The sequence below is a fragment of the Rhineura floridana genome, chromosome 4 (genome assembly GCF_030035675.1).
Source record: "Rhineura floridana isolate rRhiFlo1 chromosome 4, rRhiFlo1.hap2, whole genome shotgun sequence".
Lineage (NCBI taxonomy): Eukaryota > Metazoa > Chordata > Lepidosauria > Squamata > Rhineuridae > Rhineura > Rhineura floridana.
The window spans coordinates 83,802,811-83,825,013 of NC_084483.1; the positions used below are offsets into that span (position 1 = coordinate 83,802,811).

At 41.7% G+C, this 22,203-nt stretch overlaps 1 protein-coding gene across 2 annotated transcripts in view; it reads left to right on the top strand.

The window, feature by feature from the left end:
• QRSL1 (glutaminyl-tRNA amidotransferase subunit QRSL1) overlaps positions 1-18,818 on the top strand; it is a 45,995-nt gene extending 27,177 nt beyond the window's left edge. Inside the window, exons 5-13 of one of the 2 annotated variants that reach the window (XR_009762216.1) lie at positions 19-115; positions 764-940; positions 2,633-2,808; positions 2,909-3,021; positions 6,012-6,204; positions 9,258-9,375; positions 11,832-12,037; positions 14,722-15,275; positions 18,734-18,818. Coding sequence is in view for 1 of the 2 variants with exons in the window: in XM_061623499.1 (XP_061479483.1) it covers positions 19-115; positions 764-940; positions 2,633-2,808; positions 2,909-3,021; positions 6,012-6,204; positions 9,258-9,375; positions 11,832-12,037; positions 14,722-14,933 (1,292 nt within the window). In the remaining variant the exon portion in view is untranslated. Of the gene's footprint in view, positions 1-18; positions 116-763; positions 941-2,632; positions 2,809-2,908; positions 3,022-6,011; positions 6,205-9,257; positions 9,376-11,831; positions 12,038-14,721; positions 15,276-18,733 lie in introns of those variants that run through there. The other variant, XM_061623499.1, reaches the window with a different exon arrangement.
• Positions 18,819-22,203: the final 3,385 nt, after the last annotated feature.

Genomic DNA, 22,203 nt, shown 5'->3' on the forward strand with positions numbered 1-22,203 from the left:
AATATTTTCATTTTTCAGGTTATATCCCCCCTTACAATGCAACGGTAGTTCAAAAATTGCTGGATCAAGGAGCCGTGCTTGTTGGAAAAACAAACCTAGATGAATTTGCCATGGGGTAAGTTGAGTTCAATATTTTTAAGCTATTGGATGCCTGCTATGTTGCTTCACTTGTTTGACTACATAGTCAAGAGTATTTACCATGACGATGAGCCAGGAGTATTGTTGGACACTGAAGCTCAGAGCCCTCAGCCTTCGTCTTGCTTCTGAGATTTTAAGCATGCATTGGTCACACGGTTTCAAACCTATCTTTGCAACCATACAAATTAGGTCACATGTTTTATGGGTGAAATTTCCTTCAGACTGCAGAGACATAGGAACACGGAAAAGCTCTCTTATAGTGAGTCAGACCTTTGGTCCATCTAGCTCAATATTGTTCACACCAGCCTTCCCCAACCACGTACCCTCCAGATGACTACAACTCCCATCATTCCTGACAATAGGTTATGCTGGCTGAGGCTGATGGGAGATAGAGTCCAACAACATCTGGAGGGCAGCAGGTTGGGGGAGACTGTCCTGTCCTGACTGGCAGCAGCTGTCTAATATTTCAAACAGATTTTCCCAGATTTTTCTGGAGAGCAGAGTTTAGAGTGGCAACTGATTTTCCTTTTTGTTTTAGAGCAAGAAAAGAGAAATGAAAAGTTTGTTAAATATATAGCTGAATTAATAAACCATGTCTTTTTCCCCCATGATTTTTTCATCTTAGCTCTGGAAGTACAGATGGAGCATTTGGACCTGTGAGAAACCCCTGGAGTTACTCACGGCAGTACAGAGAAAAGTGTGTGCAAAACTTCAGTGCTCAAAATGAAGACACCAGCTGGTTGATAACGGGAGGAAGCTCTGGAGGCAGCGCTGCTGCCATATCGTCTTTCACATGCTGTGTGTAAGAGGCTTTTTAATAATAGTTTAATTAAAAGCATCATAATGCAACTTTGTAGCATTTGTTTAGTGGCACTAAGTGCTGTTCAAATCCTAGGAGCAACACAGTCCCTGATTAGATCATTTATTAACTATTCTCAATAGGTAGGACAAGACTTGATAAAAGATTAGCAAGGTTGGTGGAAAGCCCCTAATTTTTTTATGTCCGAAAGGCTGACTTAAATCATGTCATTCTAAACAATTTTCTGTCCTCTCTATGTGGGCATTTTGTGCTGCTCATAAAGAAGTTATTGTGGCAATAAGGACTAAGAGAGGATGCTGAAATCCTCTTACATTCCTCTCTTTGATAAGTTCTGGGGGATCAACAATTTTTCCAACAGCTAAACCACAAACACAAACAGAAGGAACTTTGACTGAATGAAATCTACAGCACCTCGTCCCTTACAGCAAGGCACCTTTTTATGTGTTCACATCACTGTGGGCTAATAATTCAGATACTGGATTTATTCTACATAACCTAGCTATGCTGACATTGCTGCATTCTTTCTTTTTCTTTTACTTTTTGTAAAGAAACTTACTTTTGAAAAACTTTAAGGGATAATCCAGCTTTGAAGTCCTATTTAATATGTTTTTTAATAATGTTTTTAACCCTTTTTTAAAATGTTTTAATGCTATTTTGTCTTAATGTATTTTAAGATTTATTTTTATGATGTTTTAAAGTGTTTTTAGTGCCTTGTTTGCCTCCCTGGGCTCCTGCTGGGAGAAAGGGTGGGATACAAATTAAATAAATAATATTAATAATAATAATATTTGTCTTCATGATAGAGATCTAAGCATATAATTAACCTTTCCATTTTAAACAATAGGCCTTCAAATTGTTTAATTTGAACTGGATAAGACCACTATGTTTTTAATCTAAAGGTCAGAGTATTTATTAGAACATTTTAATATATTTGTACTGAATTTTTTGCAGCAGTAAGCTTTTTAGTCAGGAAAGATTCTGTCTGGGTCTTGTTATTATATCCTTACAGCTCACTCTTTTTCCAAGGAACTCAGAGCATCATAAGGTTCCTAGGTGATCTCCCATCAAGGTGTTTCTGAGGACCAAATCCCTTTGAACCATATCATGTACAGACCATTCTCTGCCCCTGATCTGGAAAGGGACCTTTTATTTAACTGCATGGAAGGGAGTAATCTACTGTAGATCCATGAAGAGAAAAAGTGCATAACATGAAAACTGCAACTGTTGAATTTATTTCTGGCAAGCAGATATTACAGATTAAAGAGCCATGTTCAAACTAGGCACAGGCGGACAGCATTAATGCTCATTTGTGTGTTGTTCTTAGACTAAGCACTTATGATGAATTGCATATGTGCTTATTATTATTTTTATTTATTATGATTAATTGCAGATGTATCTCTGCATTGGAAAAGGTTTAGAAGTGATTGCTCGGTAGTGATATCTTGTTTCTGTAAAAACAAGATTGTCTAATGGAGATGTATGATTGCTTCTGGGCTTCCCATAGGCATCTTGTGGGCCACTGTGAGAACAGGATACTGGACTACATGGGTCTTTGGTCTGATCCAGCAGGAGTCTTCTTACATTCTTACACAGATATAAAAGCAGAGCAAACTGGGATGTGATGTGGAGTTTGCTCCTGAATCCTGACTGCCATTATTTGTTCTTCAACCTTAGGGCACTGGGGTCTGATACAGGAGGATCTACAAGAAATCCAGCCTCACACTGTGGAGTTGTTGGTTTGAAACCAACGTATGGCCTGGTTTCCCGTCATGGTCTCATTCCACTTGTGAACTCTATGGACGTGCCAGGCATTTTAACCAGATGTGTGGACGATGCAGCCACTGTGTTAGGTATAATCATTATACCCATCTCCCTAGACGATTCTCAAATCTAGTTTAGTTCAGTGATTCTTTCTTTTCTGTAGCTCGTGACCCTTTTTGCTTTTTTCAGGTGTTCTTGGTGGCCATGATGCAAAAGATTCAACCACAGTGCAGGACTCCTTTCATCCATTTCAGCTACCCAGTTTGACAGATATGAAGAATGTTTGCATAGGGATACCAAAGGTAACTGGTATGTAAATGGTCAGTTGCAGGAAAAAATAAACACTCACCAAAATAAATGCCTGGGAGGAAGGATGGGATATCAATTTAATAAATAAAATAAAATATTTTTTCTTGATTGCCTGTTATCCATGACTGACATTTTCAGTCTGCAGAATTATCAAAATCCGTGTTTAAGAACTATAATATTTAATATCTTATTATTCGGCATCCATTAGTCAGGATGAATATAAGATTTGGAAAACTTTCTTTTAGGGGTTTGTCAGAAATGTCCGGAACAAGAAGTACTTATTAAATGCCTGTCAAAATACTTTGAAAGAATCATTTATATTTAATTATCTAACTAATGTTTTCAAGGTATTCTTCAAAGCTGACATATTCACTTGCTTGCAGTTAGGGATGCACTCCAGGACTAATGTGCAGACTAAAACTTACACATTCACCAAACTCCAGTCCGAATGTTGACTATACACATTTTTCTCTTCAACAGGCACTTACCATCTGAAACAGCTAGAAAGCATGGCCCCTGCCACACACATTGAAAATGGATCTGCAAGTGCCCCTGAGGGCCACAGGAGGTGATATTATATGAGAAAAAAGATATCTGTCCTTATGGGTCCAGGAGGACAGCCATCTTTTTTGCCATACTGTCTCCCTCAGGGTGGGAAGGCAATGATACATCATTGCATTCCACCACTCTCAAGGGCAATTGTGGCTCCACTTTTAAAAAATAATACCTTTGTGAACAGGGATTTTGCCTTCAGAAGTTATTTACATGTGTCAACTAATGTTTATTTATACACACACACAGTCCCCCCACCCTGCTTTCTGTGGATGTGCGTTGACATTTCCAGGGAGATGGACATTGGCATTTTATTTACTTATTTATTTATTTATATTATTTGATTTATATCCCGCCCTTCCTCCCAGCAGGAGCCCAGGGCAGAAAACAAGCGCTAAAAACACAGCAGAACATAATAAAAACAGACCTTAAAATACACCAAAACAAAACAACTTTAAAAACAATTTTTAAAAAAAAGTTTTTAAAACATCTTTTAAAAAGGGTTAAAAAACATATTGTTTTAAAAAAAACATATTAAAAAGCAATTCCAACACAAACTCAGACTGGGATAGGTCTCAACTTAAAAGGCTTGTTGAAAGAGGAACGTTTTCAGAAGGCGCCAAAAATATAACAGAGATGACTCCTAAGTTGTTAGGGAACTAAGTTCATATTCTAAATATCTGGACCAAACCCCATAGTTAACAATTTTTTCTTTCTCCAAAAGTGTGCACTAAAAAAGAGAGAGACTGTAAAGAATTCTGTACTCCAGAAGTGAGGAACGTTTTCTGGCCTTGACTTCTGACAGGCCAAATTTGACAGGTGGGTGGGGGTGCCCACCTGTCCATCACCTGACATCATAGTGACATCAGGTGATACTGCGCTTTGAAGCACCAATAGTTAGGACTACAAAGCACAGCACAGGGCTTTCAAACAGCCCTTTGTAAACATCTCCACGCTGCTATTTAACTCTGATTTTCTAAGATTTAAGGAGCAGCATGGGGATATTTACAAAAGGCTTTCAAACATCCCCATGCTGCTCTTTGAACCTCTGAAAACCATCTCATAAAAATCAGAAGGGTTATAGAGCAGCATGGGAATGTTTTGGAAAGGACTCTCAAATAGGCCTGCACTGCTATTTGAACCTCTGCTGTAAAGGACAAGCAGTTTCCACTGAATGGAAACAGCTTCCTCCTCCTTGAGCAAGGCATGCTCCCACCACCTATCAGCTGATGGGCAGGTGGAAGTGTGCCTTGCTCCAGCAAAGGACTAGTCAGGAGCTCACTTTAAACTCCCAATTATTCCTTTGAAGCCCCACCCTTACCGTCCCAACACCTAACATCATGTAGGGTGGGTGGATGTGGCTTTCCAAAAATGGCCTCATGAGCCAAATGGGGAGGTCTGGTAGACCAAGTTTGGCCCACAGGCCGGAGGTTCCCCATTCCTGCTCTACGCTGTTATATAAAGGGGGGGTAGTGCTGACTTACAATGCAGTCCTGACTATATCTATTCAGAAGTAAGTCCTATTGAAGTCAATAGGGCTTACTCCGAGGTAAGTAGGGATAGGATTGCAGCTTTACTCACATAGTATTGACTGCTGTTAACTCATTGCCAGCAAATAGGGAAAACTTACAGCTCCTTCTGTTAAACAAGTGCTTAGGTAAAACAAGGAAAAAGGCTGAAATGACAAAGATAACTCTGGTTGTGTACCATCTAATATTAGAATTATAGATAGTAATGTTTTTCACAATTATTTAAAACAAATAATTTCAGCATTATATTTAAGATGCTATAAGAGAGTTTTTGGTCTGGTTTGAAGGAAATTTTCACAATAATCATTCATAGAAGCGGAAGTATCACCGAATTATTTGTAATAATTATTTGTAATAATTGTCCACCACAGAAGACAATTTAGTTTAATACTTAATGTTGTTTTGAAACCTACCTCTATTATTAGTCACCATTTGTATTGGCGTAAAGCCCTCAATCTGTGTCAGGGCTTGTGGAAAATTCTAGCAGAAAGTCTTGGCTCTCCTTTTGCCAATGAGCTCCCTGTCAGTCATTCCATCCTTGCTCATCGTTCTGGTTTTCTGGGCTAGAGTGTTGTGACTCAGCTCATTCCAGCCATTCCCAATCACCTTAGAAAGACAGGCTGGCCTCTGAAGCAAGCTAAAGTTTGGCACCAAGTCTATAACTAGAGCCAAACACATGCCATCCTAGCTGCCTGCCAAAGGAAGCATTCCCTAATAATTTTAAAAAGAAAGAGAAAACAAAGATTGGGGGGGGGAGAGAGAGAGACTCTAATTTTCACTTGGGAGTTTAACTTACTACAAGCCGCTTGAATATTTCTTGCCATTCCAGCTCAGTAGAGGGCTATAAGATGCACATATTGTTTGTATATGGGAGTATGATTTTCACCCTCTCCATTCTCAAGGAATATAATATACCCGGATTGTCTAGTGAAACTCTGGCAGTGTGGTCCAAGGCAGCCAACCTTTTTGAGAAAGCTGGCGCCAAAGTGATTGACGTGAGCCTGCCCCATACCTGTTATTCCATTGTCTGTTACCATGTGCTGTGCGCAGCAGAAGTAGCATCAAACATGGCCCGATTCGATGGCCTGGAGTACGGTAAGGCATCTTTCCATCAAATGTTATACAAGTTAGACAAATTCATTTCCCACTAGAGCTTATGTCATAAAAGCCTTGTTAATTCCAGGACAACTAGGGTATATTATTATAAATTATACTTGTTCTTTAATATACACCCCATGAGCCACGTAAGAACGGTTTCCTTTTCCCTTCTTCCTATCACTATTGCTCCTGTACCTTTCTCTGTTGCTTATAGCAATTGCAAGCCTCTGCAGGGCTGGCCTCCATGTTTCTATATAATGCTCTGCATCTTCATGTGCAGAATCATAAGATGATGGACAGGACTGGAAGACCAGCAGCCACTAGAAACAGCCACTGTGCAAGTCAGCTGGGAGTTTCTAAGATGGCAGAGAGGGGTGTGTGTGTGTGAAAGAGAGAGGTCACCCTCCCCACAATATGACTGAGCAATGCTGGTCCACATTATACATTTGCCACAATCCAGTGTTGACTAGCTATTGATTTACTGCATCTAAAAAAAAAAAATACTTTCAGTTGGAACATGCTTCATTTGGAAGTGTGTTTTCATGGTTCAAGCTGCACCTTTTAAAAGAGGAGTGCATATTCCTGCAAAAACTTTACCCAGGACAATAATTCCTTCCTTCCTTTGCCTTCCCCATTCCTTCCCCTGCTCTCTTTGTCCATTCTGCCAAAAGATGATCATGAAACTTCTACCTTCAGAGGTAGGGATTTGCTGACTCGTGGCTAGGACCCACCCCAGGGAAGGTCAGGCAGCTGCCTACTGCACATGAATGTTTACAGGTTCCACCCAGCCAAGCACCAGCCCTACTGTATTTCCTAATCCCGAAGTTTGAAATAACAGCAAGAAAGATGGACTAATTCTTGTGGAAGTGAATGAACAGTGCCCTACTTCTGGGAGCAAGATACTCACTGCTGTGGAGGGACTGATACAAAACACGGAGCTGATTGTGGGTTTGCTGATTATTTGATTTGCAGAACAGCAAATTATATGGAAATTCTTAGCCTCTGAATTTGGCAGACAAAACAATGTCTCCATAGAATAAATTTAGGGAAGCAAACAACAGATCAGTTCTCAGAAGCGACCTTTTTTTAGACTGAATAATAACCTGTTCCAGTGTGAACACAAGGATTATTTATTTATAACTGGGAAGCAGTTCAAAGAGTGATGATCTGAAACAAAGTTGGTTGAGCCCTGCTAACCTACACCAGACACATTTCAGCTATACTAAGCTGCAGTGTAAACCATCTGCATTAAAAACCAAAGCCAAGTATGTTTAAAACAAAGGCTTTCTTTGAGGCGAAGAAACCTTGGGCTGCTTATGCACTATCTGAGATGCAACAAAACAGTATGTAGTTAACTGAGTAAATGCAGCTCCATTAATTATGTCAGGAGAAATGTACAGCAGATAAAGAGTGGTGAGCATCCAATTCGATATGTAGAAAAAGGGGGTCAAAGACCAGAATGCTGAAGTATTTTATAGAAAACTCTTGAGGATTGTTATTAGTGCAATACAGGACCAAAATTGTTCGGTTAACCATTGAAAAAGTTTATTATCCCCTGATGAAGGCCTGTGATTACAGGCTGAAACGCGTTGGGCTTCTTTGAAAAATATTCTGCAATAAAACCAGTTTGGGCATTTTTGAAAAAAATCTCGCAGTAAAACCAGTTTTCTATAAAATACTTCAGCATTCTGGTCTTTGACCCCCTTTTTCTACAGGAGAAATGTACAGCCTGCCACAGTGCTAACTCTGAACCAGCATATCTGATGTGCTTCTTCATTACCAAAAGATTATGTCTCTGCCAAAGCCTTTTTAGCACTATGGAAAGTCTCATTGGTAAGGCCTGTTGGTGGATGAAGTCTCTTTATTTTTATTTCTGCCAGTATGTTTCTATTATGAGAGAAATGTTGTCTCAGCTGTGTCCTGTGAAGAGTGTGCTCTGCAGGACAAAGTACATGCATTGTTCAGCTGAATTGTTAGTCTGTACTCAAGGTCAGCTGATGCAGGAATACAATGTTATTGAAATACCTCTGCACTTCCTGTTCAAAGACAATGGCTCCTGTTAGGTATCACTCTCTCCTGCACTTTCCAGTGTACTTTTTAAGTGCCAGATCAGCTGAAATATTGTACTTCAACACCTTGACTCCCAAGTGCCTTTTCCCAGCATTCTATCAGGAAAAAAATAACAAAGCTGAGAAGCTCTTGGTCCTAATTCAAAACATTTGTGTCAAAACATATTGCAAAATATTTAAGCCTGTGGAAATCTATAGCCACTTCATTGTGTCCTTTCTCATTTGTAGATGATATATTGATCAATGGTGAAGGATGATGGGAATTGTAGTGCATCAACATCTGAAGGAACATAGGTTGCCCTGCCCTAGTCTAGGTAATGGGCAAGCCATGGCCATAAAGCAGCTGTACTCCCTTTCCTTCCCTGACATGTGCTCAAGCACAGCCCCATTATACACACCCTTCCTGAACGAGGACAGTGTGATAATGGAAGATCTGCCTTCACTCTGGATTGGCTTTATTTGCTCCCAGAAGTTTTTCAACAATGCCAAATCTAATTGGCTTTTTTGTGATGTGATGTCAACTTGTTCACAATCTGATGTTGATAAGCAGAAAATGTGAGGTAGAAAAAGTGGGAGAAAGGGGTGGGGACTAAAAACTGGTGCTAAAGCAGCTGCTCCAAGCGCAGTGGACGATGTGACACTAAAAAAGGTAATCTTCTGGAAGTTTTTGGTGTGTGGTGTGGAGGAGGGGGGGGCATTTCAGGCCTCTCAAATATCCCTCTTCATGGAAAAATATTCGCCCAAGAACATTCAACATGTCTCTTGTCATATAGCTACTTTAGATGGCTGCTGTTGAAACGCATGTGTATAGTTTAGCTTACTTGCCCATGAATACCTGGTGTTCAGCTGTGTGCAGTAGCAGCATATAGACCTCATATATACTTGTTTGCTGAACAGCTTGGGAATTTTTTTTTTATTGATGAGGAAACTTTGAATGGTTTTAAGATGTAGTTTCAAATCACTAGTGACTTTTAATTGTAGGACATCGCAGCTGTGCTGACAAGTCCACCGAAGCCTTGTATGCAGCAACACGCCGGGAAGGCTTTAATGATGTTGTAAGGGGAAGGATTCTATCAGGAAACTACTTCTTGCTAAAACAGTAAGTTCAGCACATTTGAAAGCTCAAATTTACAAAGCCAGCATTTTATTTGTTGTTCACTTAAGGGAGAAATTACTCATGCTGGACAGATTTTTCCACAGAGTTAAGGCAACATCATTATTGCTGAGACTACTGTAGTTGTAATATACAGCAAAACATGATCTCCTAAAATTCTGCATAATCTAATAGGTGATGCTCTTTCTTCTCTTTCCTATGTTCCCTCTTAGCTGGGAGCTTATTTTAATTAATCTAAGTGAAAGCCTCAACTTTTTTGTGCATGTGTTAAGTACAAAATCTTTATTCTTGAACTTGATTGTGTGTTTGATTTGGAACAGAGAAACCTGGGTTCAGATATTACCTCAGGCAGGAACTAACATAGGTGACCCACCTCCTTGCAGCCTCATTTGTATGACTTCATGGAAGGGACCTAGGCAGCTGAGTTAAATTCCCAAGAAAGCCATTCTAGCCTTACAGAATATAAAACAGTATCCTGGCCAAGTGGGGTGTAAGAGCTGACCAAATGACCAGGACAGCAGGCTGCCAGAAATTCAGGGAAGGAAACAGTGGAGATTCTGACACTTTCAGATGGCGAAAAGTTCCACATGTTTCTTAAGACCATGACGCAATTGCAAAGCAGGCCTTATAAGCATAGTTTGTATTACTGCCTTTCTTTGTGTTGATGTGATATTTAGGATAGGCTACCGAGACCTGGTCAGATTGATGATCCCTAGATGGCTTTGGGATAGTGGTTGTCTGTCAGCTTAACTTACTTCACAGGACATTTACGAGGATAAAGTGGGATAGCCCCATGCAACCCACACTAAGATCTTTGGAAGATGATAATAAAATGTGCAAGGCTTGAGCAACCGAATAGGGTTTAAAATAGGTGTGAGTCAGGTAGGATGAATGGTCAAAGAGGAATCCCAGTTTGAGCTAGGATGGCCAGTGTGTCCTTAGACAGAAGGCAGAACAAGGTTATAACTAAATCAGACAGAAGGTAGAACTAACGAAACCCTTTACTCTGTCGGGTCATCATGCCACACCAATCTTGTTTTAAACCCTACAAGAAAAAAAAATTATAGTTGTTCTGGATGTCCTGTTGCTAAACTGCTCTAAAGTTAAAAAAGAAAAAGAAAAAAGGTAGTTTTACCAAATATTTTAAACCTAGTTCAACTCTTCCATCATTTTGTTCCTTATCTTTGGAATGGGGCGTATCACCTGCTATTATAGCACAATATTGCAGCACTTCCAAAGGTGTTACTGCCATACACATCGCAGTTAATGTTATACCCTTAGGATTATGCAATTTAGAATTGTGTGAGTTGCTGATCTGGATGAATAATATGCTGTGTTTCTGTGCAGTCCTACTTGGAAGCAAGTCCAATTCAGCTGTGGGACTTAATATGCATAAGATTGTAATGGTGCAATTATTTAGCCCAGTGGTTCCCAAACTTTCCCCCCATGGACCACTTGAAAATTGCTGACCAACCACTTAATGATTGTTCTACCTGTTGTAGCGATTGTAATACACTGTGCTGGATGCTGTATGATTTTTTAATTGCATTTTTATTGCTTCTGTTATTTCTTATACATTTTATTGTAATCCATAGAATTTAAATTGTAATGCAATAAATACAATAGAAGACATAAAAGAGAAGCAATAAAATACAATTAAAAATTAATATGAATATTTAATATAATGGAGTTGCCATCTCCCGTCCAACCACAAATGCACAGGCATGCCACGGACCACCTGTATGAAGCTCATGGACCACAGTTTGGGAACCCCTGACTTATCCATTAATATATGCTAGTAAAATCTCACGTGTTCTCTTGTTAATGAGCTGCAGTTGTCATTTCCACCCTAGCCTAGACAAAATGTGACAGAATAGAAGAGCTTTCAAATAGGCCTCTGTGATACCAGGATCAACAGTATGACTGATTAGCCCTAGCTATTTAAAGATGGGTAGGTTGAGGTCGATGGCTTTAGTCCAAACTTCTAATAATCCAAAAGATGAGGGAGAAAAAGGCTGTTATCAGTAGCAGCAGAGTTCATGTGGATGGACAGCAGGGAGCACCCACCGCTAGATTTTAAGATCCAATATTGCACAAACCATGTTCAGTAAAATGTTAGTGTACATCTGGTATTGATGTGTGGTCAAATTCTTTTCTCATTTGGCTGGATTTAGAAAAGGTCAGATTGGGTAGAATGTTTAGTGTTTATTCCTCTCTAGCAATAAACTTCACTTCTAAGAGTGGTTGAGTGTAAAGACAGATTGTCCTCTCCACTGAAGAATTGATACCAGGTTCATGCTGTGACTCATCAGTTGTCTTTAGCTATAGACTCAGAAAACAATAATAATATACTATTGCAATTTTTACCCACCCCATCCTCTAATTGGTTACAAGACTTAACTTACTGTTTCCAGATCTTACAGAATTTGCTTCCTCTCTAGGAACTATGAGAATTATTTCATCAAAGCCCAGAAAGTGAGAAGACTTATTGCCACTGATTTTGCAAAACTCTTCCGTTCTGGTGTTGATATTTTGCTCACTCCAACTACTCTGAGCCATACAGTGCCATATGTAGAGTTTATGAAAGAAGACAACAGAACCCGCAGCACCCAGGATGACATTTTCACTCAGGCTGCCAACATGGCTGGTAAGAAAATATGAGCGTTTCTAATACATTTTTCTAGTGATAGTTGTTATTTCTTGAATTTGCTGTTCCCAGTCAGCCATCTTCTTCTCCAAACAGCAAGCAACCCTCATTATTTTTTAAAAAAAACATATTAACTCCAACACAATCTGACACCACACTGACCTAAAAACATTTTATTCTCTGTCCACTACCTTTTCACCTATGTTTGAAAAAGATTTAAGAGTTGTAAAGATTTAATAGAGTTTCATTTCAGGACCATTTAGACAGCTTCAGAATATCCTTCCACTTGATATGGATTTCGAATTTGGCCTGCTAGGTTAACAACTTGCTGAAAACTCTTTGATTCATTAAACATGGTGGTACAAAAGATAGAGCTTCACATTATTGGCTTCCATTTTAGTACAGAGGCAGTCCTAGCTGAATATATATCCCTCTGTCACCTAGGCAGAAGCCTATTCAAACACTCACACTTATGTAGTCAAACGACTTAAGTATTTTTATTTATTAAATTTATATCCCACCCTTCCTCCCATTAGGAGCCCAGGGCGGCAAACAAAAATGCTAAAAACATTCTAGAACATCTTAAAAACAGACTTTAAACATGTTTCGTTTTAATATATTTTAGAAACAGGTTAAAACAAAACATCTTTAAAAGCAATTCCAGTGCAGACACAGACTGGGATAAGGTCTCTACATGAAAGGCTTGTTGAAAGAGGAAGGTCTTCAGTAGGCACCAAAAGGATAACACAGATGGCACCTGTCTAATATTTAAGGGGAGGGGATTCCAAAGGGTAGGTGCAACTACACTAAAGATTGCTTCCTATGTTGTACGGAACGGACCTTCTGATAAGATGGTATCTGCCGGAGGCCCACACCTGCAGAGCGCAGTGATCGACTGAGTGTATAAGCTCAGACCTTTCAGGTATCCTGGTCCCAAGCTGTATAGGGCTTTGAACACCAAAACCAGAACCTTGAATTTAGACCAGTAGCTAATGGGCAGCTAGTACAATTCTTTTAGCAATGGGATGATATCTTGGTGATACCAAGTAGTGGGCTCTCCAACACAGGAGGCATTCAAGAGGCAGCTGGACAGCGATCTGTCGGGAATGCTTTGATTTGGATTCCTACATTGAGCAGGGGCTTGATGGCCTTATAGGCCCCTTCTGCTATTCTATGATACCCTGCCATTGTTAAGTAGTCAACAGAACGTATACATTTTGTTGAAGTGGTGGCAGAAGTTACATTCATTTTAGTGGACTTTTTGGTTGAACTAGGAACTGTCTCAGGGTTCAGAGTGCTTAGGTTGTTGGCTGATTTAAAAAAAAGGTCACTTGATAGGGGGGTCTCGTAATACCCATGATTTTGAACACCTTCTGGTTTCATGTTCTTCTGTTGATCACATACCAGCCTATCATTATAAATGTTGAAAAGTAATCATGTGTATAAAGTTCGGATCTTGGAGTAAGTTGCCATATGACTCTTAGCTGCTATTTCTTCTTCTTTTTTTTGGACATCATGACATGATAGTCATAATATTACCACTTTCCAGTATTTGTTGTACATCACAAGCGACACATGTGGAGTTCAGCAATAAGGACTGTTATAGCACAGGATGTGAATAACCAGATGCGTTGGGTTCCAAAATGTGGCTGTGCGTATGTGATTATTTATGTAAATTAATTATTTAAGATTAGGCAGTGTGGTCGAATAGATATAGTGGTTTATTTAGTGTGAGTTTGCACAACAATCTATGTAAAGTTGGTTTCCTGATCTATAAGTCATGTAAGTCTAAGATAACTTGTGAGACCCACATGAGAGAAAAAACCCTTATACCATACATAGGAATTATTCGTTTTCTTTGGAGTTCTTTTAATGTGTGTTCTGTTTAGCTAACTTCATGTGGTTGTAGGTTTATAAAAAATTAAAGTATCCTAGTTCCACAGAATTGGAACTCCTAACTATTGGGAGTGAATGAAAGATGAGCTGTTTTCAAGTGATATCTTTATGTTAGCTATGCGAAATTGACAGTTGATGACAAATTACAATGGCTGGAGGTCCTTGTGTCCTACTGCAGTTTACAAAGTACATTTAAACTGGAGTATGACCAGTCTTTGAATCACAGAGTTGGAAGGGACCCAGGAGGTCATCTCCTGCTCAGTGCAGGATCTGCAATGCAGAATGTGTCTACAGCATCCCTGACAGATGGCCATCCAACCTCTACTTAAATACCTCCAGCAAAGGAGAGCAGAACTTCTCCTGTTTCAATCTCAAACAGCTGTTACCATTAGGAAGCATCTTCTAATGTTTAGCCAAAACCTGCTTCCCAACAACTTTCACCCATTGGTTCTTGTCTTGCTGTCTGGATTTAAGGAGCCAATGAAGGGCACTTCAATCAGATGAATCCATTCTTAAATGCTGAAGGTTTGGAGCCAAATCATAGTTCTCACTTGGTCTCATTGGGCACCTTTGGCAAGTGCTAATTTCTGTCCACATTAAATAAAACGGTAAGAAGACTTGTTTTGAGGATGGATGAGAAAGAAATGTGGTTAGTGTGTTACCGTTAAAAGAAGTAATAATGCAAAATTAATTGTTTTCCTTGTGCCTATGTTTTTGCTTTGGTTTTACCATTGAATAGAGTGTGATTCTATCAGATGATGCAAATTGAGGTCTGTTTTATCTTTCAGGGCTGCCAGCTATAAATGTTCCTTCTGCACTCTCAGAGAAAGGCTTACCAATTGGGTTGCAGTTTATTGGCCGTGCATTCCATGAGGCACAGCTTCTTGCCATAGCCAAATGGTTTGAAAAGCAAGTGCAGTTCCCTGTGTTACAGCTGCAAGGCATAATGGATAATCTTGATACTGTGTCTTACCAGGAGAAATCAGCATTTTTTTCATGAAGTGTAACTGTAGGGTTTCACTATGCTTTGAAAATAGTTGTGAAGGAAGCCCAAAGCTCTGTGTTAGAAAGCTTTGAACACAATTTATGTTTGAATGATACTCTTCTAGCACACAGACTGAAATCATCCAGAGTTTTTCCTGTGCAATTAAATTGTCATGAGGTTTGGAACTGTATCACAGTTTGTATACATTATTATAAATGGAAGGCTAATAACTAAATTGCAAAGCAAATGCACCAACAGATAAGACAAAATAGTTGCAGATTATACATATTGATCTTTTGTTCATCATAGAAAAGTGCAAGTCAGATGGCGACAAGACATATGCAAAGTTACAGTAGTGTAAGTATTCTTTGTTTTAAAAGGTTAGTAATATAATAATAATAATAAAATTTTATTTGTGAGTCGCCTGTCTGGCCGACCAAATGGCCATTCTAGGCGACGTACATTGCCACAACAGAATACAATATCAAATCCGAATTACAAAAATTAAAAAACAGCATTACGCTAAACAACATTAAAAACTGACTTGCCCCCGGAGACCCCATAGGCCTGCCTGAATAGCCAGGTCTTCAAGGCCCGGCGGAAACCTGTCAGGGAGGGGGTATGGCGAAGATCGAAAGGAAGGGAGTTCCAGAGGGTGGGGGCCACAATCGAAAATGCCCTCTCTCTGGACCGTACCAGCCTAGCTGTTTTAACTGGTGGGACCGAGAGAAGGTCTTGTGTGGCTGATCTTGTCAGGCGGCATAATTGGTGATGCTGGAGGCGCTCCTTCAGATAAACTGGGCCGGAACCGTATAGGGCTTTAAAGGTCAATACCAACACCTTGAATTGGGCCCGGTAAACAACTGGTAACCAGTGTAGATCTATTAACACCGGGGTGATATGATCGCCGCCGCGGCTGTTCTTAATCAAGCGTGCCGCCGCATTCTGTATCAGCTGTAATTTCCGGACCGTCTTCAAGGGTAACCCCACGTAGAGTGCATTACAGTAATCTAAGCGAGAGGAGACCAGGGCATGTATCACCCGTGGGAGCAGATGGACAGGAAGGTAGGGTTGCAGCCTCCGTATCAGATGTAATTGATACCAAGCAGATGTAATTGATACCAAGCTGAAACCTGAGCCTCCATGGACAGCTGGGAGTCAAGAATGACCCCAAGGCTGTGGACCTGGTCTTTCAGGGGCAATTTTACCCCATTGAACACCAGGTCTATATCTCCCAACCTTCTTTTATCCCCCACGAGCAACACCTCGGTCTTGTCGGGGTTCAGCTTCAGCCTATTCCTTCCCATCCATTCACTGACGAAATCCAGGCACTTGGACACGGTCTCCACAGCCAACTCTGGTGAGGACTTAAACGAGAGATAGAGCTGAGTGTCATCCGCATATTGGTGACACTGCAGCCCAAATCTCCTGATGATGGCTCCCAGCAGCTTTACATAGATGTTGAATAGCATGGGGGAGAGGATAGATCCCTGTGGCACTCCACAGTTGAGAGGCCAAGGGTCTGAAACCTCATTCCCCAATGCCACCCGTTGATGTCTATCTGAGAGATAGGAACGGAACCACTGTAAAACAGTGCCCCCTATTCCCAATCCTCCCAGGCGGGCTAAAAGGATACCATGGTCAACGGTATCGAAAGCCGCTGAGAGATCCAGGAGGACGAGGAAGGTATATTCTCCTCTATCCAACGCCCTCCTCAAATCATCCACCAGGGCGACCAAGGCTGTTTCAGTTCCATGTCCAGTCCTGAAGCCCGATTGGAATGGATCGAGATAATCTGCTTCATCCAAGTATGTCTGTAACTGTTTGGCCACCACGCGCTCAATCACCTTGCCCAAGAATGGCAAATTCGAGACTGGGCGAAAGTTATTTAATTCTTGGGGATCCAAGGAGGACTTTTTCAAGATGGGTTTTATTACTGCCTCCTTGAGGGCTGTTGGCATAGCACCCTCTTCCAAGGATGCATTTACCACTGCCCTGATCCCTTCGCCCAGCCTCTCTTTACAGCTCATAATGAGCCATGAGGGGCAAGGGTCCAGCAGACAGGTGGTTGGCTTCACAGTGGAGAGCACCTTGTCCACTTCCTCAGAAGGAAGAGGCTGAAACCGATCCCATTGGACCGGAATGCAGCTGGCCGCCTCTGGCTCACTTCCTGTATCCACGGCGTGCGGAATCATGCTCTTCAGGTGTTCGATTTTATCGGCAAAGTGTTTAGCAAATATGTCACAGGAGGCTTTAGACTGCTCCATGGGTTCCTGAGCAACTGGACCGACCAGGCTACGGACCACGTGGAACAACCTACTGGGACAACACTCCGCAGACGCAATAGAGGCAGCAAAGAATTCCCTCTTTGTTGCCTTTGTTGCCACCTGGTAGGCAGCTATTGCTGCTCTAACCAGTGTCCGATCGTCTTCAGAGCAGGATTTCCGCCACCAGCGCTCTAGTCGTCTCACCTCCTGTCTCAGGCTCCGCAACCGTGGTGTGTACCAGGGTGCTATCTGAGCTCTGTTCAGGGGGAGAGGACATTTCGGAGCCACCCGGTCTACTGCCCTAGTGATCTCCCTATTCCACTCCATCACCAGGGCTTCGACCGGGCGACCTGCAGCAGGCTCCAAATCTCCCAGTGCATTCAGGAATCCTTCAGGATCCATCAGGCGCCTGGGGCGGACCATCCTAATAGGTCCTTGTCCCCTGCAAAGGGTGTGCGGCATTGAGAGGTCTATATTCACCAGATGGTGATCTGACCATGACACGAGGTTAGACAAAATAGCCCCCATTTTCAGAGCACTTCCCTCCCCTCCCGAGATGAATACAAGGTCAAGAGCATGACTGGCTACATGGGTGGGCTCTATACTACTAAGGTGCAGTTCCCAGGAAGTCATGGTTTCCATGAAATCCCGAGGCGCTCCAGTGAGAGCGGTCTCGGCATGCACACTGAAGTCCCCCAAAACTAATAAGTTGGGGGACAGCACCCGTACCGCCGAGACCACCTCGAGCACCTCGGTCAGGGAGTCTGCTGTGCAGCGGGGTGGGCGGTACACAAGCAGAATCCCTAAACTGCCCTTTGGGCCCAACCTCCAGTACATGCAGTCAACAAACTTGGTCTCATGGAGAGGGGGTCTGGCGAAAACCAAAGACCCTCGATAGATGACTGCCACACCCCCTCCCCACCTACCAATCCTCGGCTGCTGTGCATAACAGAAACCGGCTGGGCACATGGCCTCAAGCGTAGGAGCTGAGGCCTCATCCAGCCAGGTCTCTGTAATACACACCAGGTCTGCGTTCTCATCCAGGATCATATCATGGATGAGTGTTGTCATCCAGTAGTAGTACAAGCAAACCTTAAAAAGCAGGAGTGGGGGACCTTTGGCCCTCCAAATGTTGGACTGTAACTTCCATGATCATGAATTGATGAGAGTTGGAATTCAACAGCATTTGAAGGACCCATACTAGATTTCCTATCCCTCTCTTATATTTTGAACTCTGATTAAAGTTCTCTTCCACCTGTTTATCCTTTATATCAGTGTTTGAAACTATGTGTGCAGGACTCCTGATATTTGTCACTGAGACAATCCATAATGGCGAAGGACAAGCTTCCCTGAAAGACAGCTTTCCAACCACTACAGGCCCTTTCTATGATCCACAGAGGAGTTTAGATATCATTGTGTAGGGCACGCTCAGTTTACAAGCATGTGGGCTTTTCAGGGGTATCTGGTTGGCCAGTGTGGGAAACAGGATGCTGAACTAGATGGACCATCAAGTCTGATGCAGGAGGGTTTTCTTATGTTCTTACACAGGTCAAGAGCCAAGAGGTTTTGCCTGTGCCCCTTCCACAGGATACCACATGATCCTATGCAATGTATGAAAGACTCCATGTCAGATGTGCAGTGGTTCTTTACCAGATGTAGAAGTTGATGATGTAGAAGTTTTTCAAGGTGTAAAATCTGACAACTGCTGCACGCCATCTATTGCCAAGAAGAAGCATTTTTGCACTTGGTTACTCTTTGGAGGCATCTTTACCTCAGGAAGCATGATGCAGATGAATACCACCACAGGGACTCCTACACAGTGCCCCTGTGGGTGTTAACATTAGAAATGTGTGGATCTGTCTTACACAAACTCTCAACGTTTTTCTTACCTCTTTTTCTGACCTGCAGTACTACCTTTGTGTTTTTCTTCTTCAACTTCACTTAGTATCTTAAATAATTCTTAGTAGTAAACTTTTTTTAAAAAGATGGTTGACTGAATGTTCAAACCAGCAGCCAATGGTGGAAAGTCAAATGTTTTCAAGGAAAGATATAAAAGCGGAAACCCCACCTCTCTAGTACCCGCACATCATTCAGGATGGCTCTCAGCAATTTAAAACCACAATCCAATAAAAATGTATTGAAATACAAAGAATAAAATACATAAAATACCCAACAAATAAAATACACAGCATTAACATCTCTCAGGAATAAAATAGCCTAAGATATAAAAATTCAGGGGGGCTACGTCCAGCTGTATGATTTAATGATTCCCGTATACTACGTACTGCCATCCAGCAGATCCCTTGAGTTAGGCTGACCCCCAACAAAAAAGAAGCAGTTGTACAGTGTGCATTTCATGGAGAAGGATGAATGAATCCCATATTTGCATTTAAGCAAGAGAATATATATCAAAACAGAAGCTGATCTAGTGCCTTTCCATTTTGCCACTAAAAAAAATGAGTGTTTTCTGTCAGTACCCCTCCCCCATTTTATTTCCTGCCCCAAATGAGCAAACCTGTTTTTCAAAGGCAGGATTCACCAACAGGCCATGAATACTGCAGAAGCCTTTCAGAAACAGGAAGAAAAATGGGCCTAGCTGCTGTAAATGGATGTGCTGCTGTCAGGGAATGGAGATTTAAATGTCTGTAACCATAGCAATCTACAAGCTTATTTCGCAGAGGTGTACAGAATTCCCTCTTTCCTGCCACTTTCACAGACAGTTCATTAAACCATCACCTGTGGACTTCACCGAGCAAACTTATTAAGCAAATTTCACATTTCCATGCTGGCCAGCACTTTCAAAGTGAATGTGCTAATGAAGTACCATCATGCCATTTCAGGACATAATGTACTTCAATTTCATTTTAAGAAAGAGTTGGGGAGTTATCCCTTTCAGTGCTGTTTCTCATCATGACATAAGGCCAACATCATGAATGTCTACAGTCCCTGTCTACAGCTTCACAATATAACATTGTACACTGCCTGGGTCTCCCCATTCTCTGAATTACTATGAACAGCTTCTTGTGAGCTCCCACCCCACAACTAAGAAAGCAGCATAGCTGTATGACTTAAAACAGGAACGGTTACCAAATCCAAACATACTAGTGCATTTAATTTCCATTTCCTGCCACTGCTGTTTAGCATTTATTTGGTGGGCTTGCAACAGAGGGCAGGGTATTTATGATAAAGAGCCCAAGGGCTGATGCACATGAACAGAAAAATGAATAAGATCAGCCCAAAGATCTACTGTCCTCTCTATCTCCCGCATTAGGCAGTTGGATGGAAAGCCTTTAGAAACACCCCAACTGGATGTAACAGAGAGCATTGTCCCTTGTACCCAGCTCCTAGCACACTGCCTCTTATTGCAGAAGTTCCATTTTTTAATTAGCACAGCTAGCCTTTTACTTAAATATTTATTGATTTATACATGCACAAATTGTATATTCTGCTTTTCCCCTTCAAAAAGGAGCAGCTCAAAGCAGCTTGTGAAATATAAAAGCAAGCATACAACTAACAGTCCATCATTAAATCACAATAGAGGAAGGGTCTAGCTGAATGGTAGAGCAGGTGCTTTGCATGCAGAAGGTCCCGGGTTCAGTCCTTAGCAACTCAAGATAGGGCTGGAAATATCACCTGACTGAAACCCTGGAAAGCCACTGCCTGCCATTCAGACATTAATGTGAGCTAAATAGGCCAACGGTTGTAGGCTGCTGTGAAGTATGTGCGTAGAGTTTTCCAGAAAGACAGTACAGAACTGACTATAAAGGGGTTAATCTGTGTTCAGGACTGCCAAGGTCAGCTTACAGCAGATGCGGCTGGCGAAGGGCAGTGAAAGCTATATAACCTTGAAAGCGAAAGCACAAACTGTGGGGGATGTTGTTAGAAGTTAAGAGAAGCCAGGAATGCGTTTATGTCTGTAACTTAATGTCAGTAAAGACTCTTAAACCTATAACTGTCTGCGTCTATCTATCCTGGGTACACTGCTGCTAGCCACAACCGGGTACAACCGGTCACTAGGCATATGCTTGAAATCACTGCTACAACGGGTTATGGGCCCAGGCTACGGCCCAGAATAGGCAGCATTCGAACCCAGAGTGAGAGAAGAGAAGCCCAGAGCAGGGGCAACCAGTTCAGCAAAGAAGCAAGCAAGCCAGGAGCTTGGGAGAAGTGGTAACGTGGCTGAGTGCTTGATCGAGAAAGGCGAGGGAGAAGTGTTCTGCAGAGATGGCAGTTTCACGTTCAGCCAGAATGCCTCTGGAGAGGCTCACTGAACGTAATTACTCTAGCTGGAGACTTAGAATGCAGGCTTTCCTGACAAAAGAAGATTTATGGCAGGTAATCGAAGAAGACCCACCAGGTGCTCCGCAGCAAGCATGGATTCGCATGGATGAAAAGGCAAGAGCATTTATTATATTGGCTTTGGAAGACTCTCAATTATTACACGTGAAAGAACGGCCAACAGCGAAACTTATGTGGACTGCTTTGAATGAAGTACATGTGAGACAGCCAGCCAGTAGCAAGATATACTTAGCGCGTAAACTTTATCAGATGAAGCTGGTTGAGGACAGGACAATGTCTGAGCATTTGCTGGAATTACAAAGACTGTTTGCAGAGCTGCAGGAGCGGAATGTAGAGCACACACAGTTGCAGAGAGTTTATATAATCCTATCTTCATTGGATTCGTCTTGGGATCCGTTAGTCAGTTCATCAGAGGCTATGCCAGACGCAGGCTTGACTACGGATTACGTCTCAGGCAAGCTTCTCCAGGAATGGGAGAGAAGGAAAGAAGCCGAAGGACAGGAGAAAACGGAGAAAAGAGAAAGCAGGAAGACAAACTTCAAAGACACAAAAGCAAGATTGTTTGGACTAAAAGCTTGTTATTATTGTGGTTCGAAAACACATCTACAAAGAGACTGTGAAGCGAAGTGTAGAGGATGAGGCTGGAAGCCGACAAGTGTGCAGCTGGTGAGTGCTGGGACTAGTAAACAGAAAAGCTGTGAGAAAAGAGACAGTGATGT